This window comes from Nelumbo lutea, chromosome 2 (assembly GCF_056320005.1).
Source record: "Nelumbo lutea isolate HS-2025 chromosome 2, American lotus-T2T, whole genome shotgun sequence".
Classification (NCBI taxonomy): domain Eukaryota; kingdom Viridiplantae; phylum Streptophyta; class Magnoliopsida; order Proteales; family Nelumbonaceae; genus Nelumbo; species Nelumbo lutea.
The window spans coordinates 101264002-101272793 of record NC_142685.1 but is presented as its reverse complement, the minus strand read 5'-3'; the positions used below and the strand labels follow the sequence as shown (position 1 = coordinate 101272793).

The 8792-nt window shown below is 36.4% G+C and overlaps 1 protein-coding gene across 1 annotated transcript; it reads left to right on the top strand.

Annotated features, from left to right (window-relative positions):
* The first annotated feature begins 270 nt into the window (after positions 1-270).
* On the top strand, positions 271-7851 carry LOC148872349 (cinnamoyl-CoA reductase 1-like). Its single transcript, XM_088969472.1, has 6 exons — positions 271-653; positions 1815-1984; positions 2215-2400; positions 3880-4042; positions 7076-7265; positions 7566-7851. The coding sequence occupies exons 1-6, from the start codon at positions 539-541 to the stop codon at positions 7702-7704; spliced, it is 963 nt and encodes a 320-aa protein (XP_088825598.1). The 5' UTR covers positions 271-538; the 3' UTR covers positions 7705-7851.
* Positions 7852-8792: the final 941 nt, after the last annotated feature.

Sequence of the window (8792 nt, the reverse complement as noted above, 5' to 3'; positions counted from 1 at the left end):
ATCCGAAAATTTTCGATTTTAGTGGAGTATTTTGGCAATTTAATGCTTTCCATCATCTGATTTAACAGCAAAGGAGTTTTTATCTAACGGTTACTTTTTAAAATAATATATAAAATAAAGATAGAATTAATAAATTAACTAAACTATAAAGATAGTATAAGAAATTTAACCTAAAATATTTTAAAAAGCTGAATGCTCTTTCCAAAGTTAATTGGTGGAACTCTAACTGAGGAGAATTTTCATCTAACCGCTAAAGTTAAGAGAGTCTTTGTTTCAAATTAAGGTAGAGGGGATGTTTTGTCATTGACCATACCCTTATTTTTATTTATTTATATTTATTTTAGCGAGTCACCGTCTCCTAGCGAAATGGGATTCAGTGAATTGAACACGTGGAGTGCATGATTATCATAAGCAGTCTAGAGCTTCCCGAATCTCAAATTTCTTCGATTTTCTGATGAAAAAGGGGTAGTGTACCGAACCGAAGCAGTTGGTTGCTGACCAGGGTGAGAAAGAGGAACTTTGATTTCCTTGAACGTTAATGGCGGAGAAGGGAAGAGTATGTGTGACAGGGGCAGGAGGGTACTTGGGTTCGTGGGTCGTGAAGCTTCTACTCTCTAGGGGCTACATAGTACATGGAACCGTTAGAGAACCAGGTCGGTTCTTCTTCTTCTTCTTCTTCTTCTTCTTGTTAAACTCATTTGAGGAAATAGTTCCACTGGCTTATGCTTGGATGTGGCTTGAAATAATACTCGGAATGCTTAAATCATGCCAACGAAATTTGTTGGGTCTTTTTTGTTACTTATTCATATTTTTGAAGGTCTCTTCTCCAAGTACTTTTGGTTTCCAATTCATTTAATTTCTTGGTGTGACTAGTGAAATCTATAGATTGTTTAAATGGGTTGAAGCTTCATCTAATGTTAGTCTACTAATACTCCTTTAGTCCCTTTTTTTTTTTTTTTTCTTTACGTTTTTTGAGCCTGATATGAATGCTATCCATTTTTGTACTACTTGTTTAGTTGTTTATTTGGGTAAGATGCTTTACGCTACTAATATGGGTATTCATTCCTGTTTTGCCTGTAGATGCATGGTTCATTTAAATTTTGCAGTAAGTTGATAAATATAAAAGATTTTTTTATAATTATTTGGTCCTACTATGGGGTATTCATTCCTGTTTTGCCTGTAGATGCATGGTTCATTTAAATTTTGCAGTAAGTTGATAAGTATAAAAGATTTTTTTATAATTATTTGGTCCTACTATGCCCTTTTGAATTAGTACTTGTTTCTATGTTGTTTTCTCCTCTCTAACTCCATCTGTTTTCTCTTGGTTTTATTTTGATTATGTAGTTATTTATTTCTTTTACCTGTTGTAGTTCATTGATGAATTCCGGTTGATTCTTTTACAAGAATTTCTTCCATCGAATCCTTAATTTTATGTGCTTCTACATGTTTTGTGGAGATATACCATTTCTTAGAGATGGAATGCCGTACACAATTCCCAAAGAAAGTGCAAAGATCAGAGCCAATTATACACCTAAACTAAAGATGCTCTTTCAATAAACAAACCGGAATCTGTATGAAGGTCTGCAGTTGAATGTCGTGTTAGACAGTAAAATTCTAAGAGAGTCAAAGAGAGAGAGAAAGAGAGAGAGAATGCTGGTAGGGGTGCTGTTGTGAAATGTAAGTTTGACAACTATGTATAGCTATGAATATGAGTACATTTCCAGGCATATGTTAACCAAATTATTTTGAAAAATTGCCTCTTGTTGACATTTTCTGTAAGAAGTTTATGTTAATTTATCCAAAATCTGTTGTAGGAGTTGAAAAGAATTCTCATCTGAAAAAACTGGAGCATGCTGCACAGAATTTGCATCTTTTCAAGGCAGACTTGCTGGACTACCAGTCACTTTGTGCAGCCATTGCAGGATGCAAAGGAGTATTCCATGTTGCGAGCCCAGTTCCATCAGGAACTGTACCAAATCCAGAGGCAAGATAATTTCAGTTTAATTATTTCCATGTATCCAGTATATGGATTATTCCTTATTTCTATGGATCTGGAAACTGGAATACATACACTGCTAGAACCATGAGGAAAACTTTGATAAAGGGATAAAATTGCATTTCTTGTGCTAGCATCTGCTTTTGGGTGATGCACACAAGCATGTATGCAGCTTATTTGATCTTCGCTTCTTCCATTATTGAGTAACTGTCTTGCAGGTAGAACTCATTGAGCCTACAGTAACCGGTACGCATAATGTACTCAAAGCATGTTCTGCAGAAAAGGTGCATAAAGTTGTTGTTGTGTCATCTGTATCTGCTGTCTCCATGAATCCTAATTGGCCAAAGAATCAAGTTGTGGACGAAATGTGCTGGTCTGATAAGGAATACTGCAGGGAAACCAAGGTAACTGACCAAAAAATATACCATCAAATAGGATTATTTTGGTTTTGATTTATTTTTCTGATGGATGGTCATTTAAGAAAAATGCATTAAATGATTGAGAATGAAATAACAGACTAGATGTAATAGATGCGGAATTCTGGTAAGCTTTGATTTTTTGTTTGTCTCTTTTGCAATAGTATGAAGGATTTTTTCTACCTTTTTAGCACCTCTTAAGTTAATTATTCAATTGACAGTTAGGCAGTTCCTTTATAGATAATTTCATGCTGTCAAAAATTTCTTGGGGTGCACAGGTACTTCCTAATGGCTTAATAGAGACCTGAGAACAACCTGAGGCATGTAGAAATTTTCACCATTTTGCCATGTGCTAAGCTTATTGTGATGGATAAATTGCAGACAAGCCATCTAGCAGTTTATCCCTGCACCTAAGTACTGAATAGGGGAGTCTCAAATCTGCATCTACACTCTACACCCTATGTTCATAACATGAATAAAATATACAATAATTGAATGGGAGAAAAAAATTAGTTGTCCTTTCTCTTTTGCCTAGAATGTATTACCCAAAGCATGTTCAGTGGTTTATGTTACAGCAAAAGTCAAGTATACATTTGTGATTTTTCATTTAATTATTCCATGTGGAAAACCTTAAGAGGTGACGCTAATAATGTTTTGAAATCACTTACGCATGTTGAATTAGTCCATCATTAACACATCCAAGCAAGGAATGGATGGATTATGTGTGTTCTGGTGCACACTATACTTTTCCCATTTGATGCATTGGCCTGAGTTACAAACTCTCATATAGTTGTTTGTTGTTCAGATCAGAAGCCCATACTAGCATTCTCCATGCTTTGAGGCCTCCATGTGCTTGCGTGATAGCACAACAATAGCTTTGTATCATGCATGGATGTGCTAGCACACACTCTGGCTTGATAACTAGAGCTTGCTTGCAACACTCCCAACTTTCTGCATCCATTTTCTGGTCCATATTTTTCTTATAACTTAAATATTCTAATAGGGACAAGAAATGCCTTTAGATTTGGTAATGTTAACTTCAAACTTGTTTGGACCCAGTTAATGCTCAATCCAACTAGATTACTTGATTAAGCCATTAAAGTGACTGAGTTTATAGAATTTGAATAGTCTTGTCTTTCTCCTAACCTTTTTATGTTCTTAGTTGAGTTGTAATTGGGCTCTCTAAGATTACCAATTTTTTGAACTTGACAAGTATGTAATATGGACAGGACCATCTTTATATATGATATCATTGAGAGCATTCTCTTGATCATGATTTTCTCTTTAACTTTACCTTTTTCTGTTTAATAGTAACACTAAAGGCCTGCTGAATATTTATTCTGTTTCATTAATACTAGAGTAGAAATGTAGAATGTATCCTTGTTATTTTGGTAATATAATTTGACTGCAGAACATTTGGAAGTTCTTTATTTAAACTAAGCTTGCATTATTTCACGTTTGTTCCAGAACTTTTACTGCCTTTCCAAAACTTTAGCAGAAAGTCAGGCTTTAGAGTATGCAAAAAACAATGGTCTCAACATTGTGACAGTTTGTCCAAGTCTTATTCTTGGACCAAAATTGCAGCCAACGATGAATGCCAGCAGCTTGATTCTCATCAAGCTTTTGAAAGGTCTCTTCCTGTACTTTCACCATCTTTCCTTTCATTCACATTATGCTTATTTCCATGTAGTTTGTCTTTGTGGAGGCATATTTTTGTCTATGACTTATAATGTTTCTTTCTAGGGATTTAAGCTTAAAAGAAATATGAGCATAAATTTTCTATTCAAGGAATTCATACACAATTTGAGAGCTGAAATGATGAATATAATCAAAGGCCTAAATTAGGAATGCATAATTGAAACTTCTGCATTGGAACTACATGATGGACCTCAGATTGGGTGTCACAATGCCTCCTACTAATAATGCTATCAATGCAAACCAACACAGATTGGGGGAGATAAGTCCAATTTCTAAAGCATTTCTCATTCCTAGCCTTCCAGATGTAATAAAGAGCTACTGCATACCAGCTGATGACCTCAAGAATCATATATTTATCAGGTAAATTCCTAATTAAAGAGAATATGCAATCCATCCAAGAATCCATGAAAATGGAATGCAGGTTAATGTTCGAAGGGGCTTCAAATAATATGGACCTAGTAAAATCACATTCCAGAAACAGATGTTTAGCATTTTCAACCTGCTGATTGCATAGCACACAAAGCTGTTCGTGTGGCTCCAAGCTGAAATTTGAGAGGGAGGTAATTAAAAATTAGTCTCCAGATAAACAGCTGGTATCTTGGGGGAACAGGCAGCTTCCAGATCCAATGAATGCAAGTTTTTTGTTGGTCAGAGATCGGGCTTAGTAAAGTTTCCTGTAACACCCTATAAGCCACTTTGGACAAAAATATTCCTGTTTTACTTGGGTCTAAATCCATCTCAGGGTATTTTCAACTGGGAATATTTGGACATTCTTAATTACTAAGAGCTCCTCCTCGCTCACATGGTTTTGTAGGACATTTTCATCCCACACATTAAAGGAGGTAATTTGGTTAAACTGCAAATCCTGCAAGTAGGGAGACACGGGTTGTTCCACAAATCTGAAAGAACAGTTGGACACTATCCAGGGCACTTGACTTAGAAATTCAGTGCTGTTAGAAGAAACCAGATACCCACATTCCTTACTTAATTCCCCTAGTTCCGGAGCAACAGATTTCCCTACTTAGAAATTCAGTGCTGTTAGGAAGCCTTTTTGGGAGGAGAATAAGGGAGTAGGCTGCAGTTCCTCAGGTATTTGGATTTCCAGATTTGAGCCCAAAGTTTCTGTTGTTCATTGAGAAAACGACAGGCTAGTTTTTTTAACAACACTAAATTTACTAGTTTCAGATTTCTAAAGCCAAGACCCCCATTGTTCCTTGGTTGAGCCAGTTTACCCCAAGGGCACCACTTTAGGGATATTTGTTTGCCTCTGATTTGTCCCACCAGAAATTCATAATTGTTTTTGAGGAATTTGACAAGATCCATGGAGTGAAGAGGGGTAACTTGGAGCACAGACTGAATTAAAACCCGTTTCCCCACACTGCTAATAGCTGACGCTATCCATTTATTTAGTTTGGCCTTGACATTACCCAGGACATAGGACAACTTGGCATGCTTATTCCTTGACCAAAGCATTGGGAGACCTAGGTATTTGGACTTGGGATCCAAAGTTTGCATCTGAAGTTGCCGCTTGATCATCCTTTGATGTCTAGGCACGTTGCAACTGATTTGATTATTTTCACAGATGCTGGAAAATGTGCAAACCGGTTGTTCTCCTTTGGAGTTGTTTTTTGCTCTAATGTCTAGGCATTTATGGAGGTAGGACAACTTCAGTGCTCGGTTGATGAAGCAGAATTATTTGCTATCTTGCAGGCCTTACAGAAAGCAACTTCTTGGAGCCTGGTGAAAGTTATAGTGTGTTAAGATTCTCAGAAAGTGATCCAAGCGTTGAACCAGAAGTCTACTCTCTCTTGGACCTGCCATGGGCTTTTGTCTAAAACGAAGAGTGTCTGCCAAAGCTTTTTTTCTGTTTCTTTTTGTTTTATACAAACAAACTTTAACTTACCAGCCGATAAGGATGCTCAGTTAGCCAAAACAAATGGGAGGATCACTTTTTTTGCCTTTCCGTTCTAGTGATATTCCTGATGTAACCAACTTTGTGGACATCTCGTTATTATATTATAGTTTGTTTATATTCCAAAAAAAAAAAATCAAAGGCCTAAATTGATAGCTTAACAGAACTAGAGAAATGTGACTGTTGAAGGAGATTGTCAAGTTATTTTCTCATGGTTAAGGTCAGTTGAAGAGACTCCGTGAATGTTTTGGACTTTTGGTTTTTTTTGTGAGAGAAGCTAAGGCCTTGAGAAGAAACCTGAACCATCCAGGTGGATTCCTAGGCTTGCAAATGTGGTGGTTGATATCTTGCAACAGCTGGGGCGATAAGGCAAGACTAATTATGGGGAATGCTGGGACCATTTTATTACTATCTTGCAAAATCCATATCTTGCAAAATGAAGTTGAAGATAAATAAAGAAAACATTTTATTACTAAAGGAGTTTACATCTCATAGGTGACAAGAGGTCACGACTCACCCCCAAGAAACAATCAGACAAAACGGAACAGACTTAAACAAAATACATCGGAAAAAAAAATCCAGAACTAAGCATTCAAAGAGCTCCAAAAGTCTGCCCCAAAAGCTTCATTCTTTAGTCCTTGGAAATCTGGCAGGATTAAACCCAACTTATTGCTGAAGAACTGATTCAAGCCACCACCTCATCCAAGCCTTGTCTGTGTTGAAACCTGTGTTTGTATTGTCTGTGTTGTCCATGTTTAGATGGTATGGTTTCTGAATTTATCTTGAATTAATTAAATACATTATTGTTAGCCATCACAAAAAATGGTGATTATCTTTCAAATGCCGTGTTGTTGCATGACTTCTTTTTAAGCAGCCCCTTTTCTTTCCAAGTGCAACTGAAACCTTGTAGTATCTTATAATGATTTGAAATAAAAAGAATGAGAAAATGAACTTATTCCATGGTATTTTTGCATTTCAGTGTTACAAAACTGTTTTTTTTTTTTCTTTTGTTCCATCTCTAATTAAATTTTCTTCTATTGTGACCAAAACCAGAGGGATATGAATCATTGGAAAACAAAGTTCGCGTAATTGTAGATGTCCGTGACGTAGCTGAAGCACTTCTACTTGCATATGAGAAGCCTGAAGCAGAAGGAAGATACATATGTGCAGCACATACGATCAGAGAAAAGGACCTGATCGAGAAGTTAAGGAGCATGTATCCTAACTACAACTATCCAAAGAAGTAAGTATTTCAATATATTCAGCAGTGCTTGCCACTTCTGTTACTAGATTTTTCTTTTGTTCCACTTAAGATCTTCATGCTGTTGGTTTGAAAACTGAACTGGCATCCCTTAGCAAACATCAAACATGTATTATTTTGCTTTTTAAAATGAAAATTTCCACATCAAAATGTTTTTGTTTTGTTCATGTGGCAGTTGTTTTTGTTTTGGAAAAACAAAATCGGACATACTCACCAACTCCCTATTTAGTTTGCACGGTTGGCTTCTCAAATTTCATAAACTTCTTCAACTTCATTTTGCAGTTTTAAGGAGGTCATGGCAGAAAAAAACTATAGTTCTGAGAAATTACAGAAGTTGGGGTGGAAATACAGGTCATTGGAGGAGAGCCTTTCTGATTCTGTTAGAAGCTACCAAGAGGCTGGGATCCTGGATAAGAACTAAATGACTTATTTTGTCATTTCTAGTTTTCTTTTCCTTTCTAGGAAAACAATTTTATTTGAGAAGAAAATAAATAGTTGGACATGCTTTTAATTGACCTATTTTATTCACACTGAAACTGCCGATAATCGAACTTACCCATTTGCATAAGCATTTAAGAACCCTCATGAATTTTTACCACTCACTAAAAGAACTGTTTCGCTAATTTGAGAGAAATTCAGTAAACAAAACAGAGGAAGGGATCATACCTACGAGGCAACAATTACAAACAATGTTGCATGGACACAGAGGTTATGTAAATTGTAAAATGAGGAAAAGCAGTTGTTGAACCAGGATTCTGGAAAGATTTTGGGGGAAATAAAAGGGGTTTGGGGAATTTTCCACATGGGCTAATATATCAAAAATACTAAATTTATTTTTTTGCTTCTTGGAGCTACACAATGGGGATAGCCCATCCCCCTCTATTCTGACGAGTTAGTAGCCCATCCCCTGGGATTCTGACGAATTAGAAATCCTACCGAGTACTTCAATTTAGGGTTAATGACACAGCCCCTTGAACTTTCAGATTCCAATCCATTGCCCTCCCATTAGCATGCAATGAGGCAATTTTGAAGCAGTGTCAAGCTTCGCCAGTGCTCCTATTATCGCCACTTACACTGTTCTGCTCTTGTCGTCAGAACTACTCCAATTAGGTAATCTGGTATCTCTTTGTAATATCTGTTCGGATTTAACAACTGCCCTGGATTCAATTCCCATTTCAGGTCTTTGTCTTGCATATTTCCAAATAAAACCTTTAGATTTCAAGCAGAATTGAGAAACCTTGGTTTCTTTGATGAAATACCTCTTGAAAGGATAGAAAATTGGTCTTCCTTTGGCCTGGTTTAAGGTCATCCACCATCGAAGGGATGACCTTTTGCAAATCTTTCTTTGGTCTGGTTTAAGGCCAATTACCATTAAAAATTTTGAATTTCTCTCTGCAATTTCTCTGCCTCAAATTGCTGAAGCTAGTTTTTCCTAGTTTCAATCTCTTTTTACTAAATGCAATCTCAATTGCATCTCCATCCTAGTCATCTACCCACAAAATCTTTCTT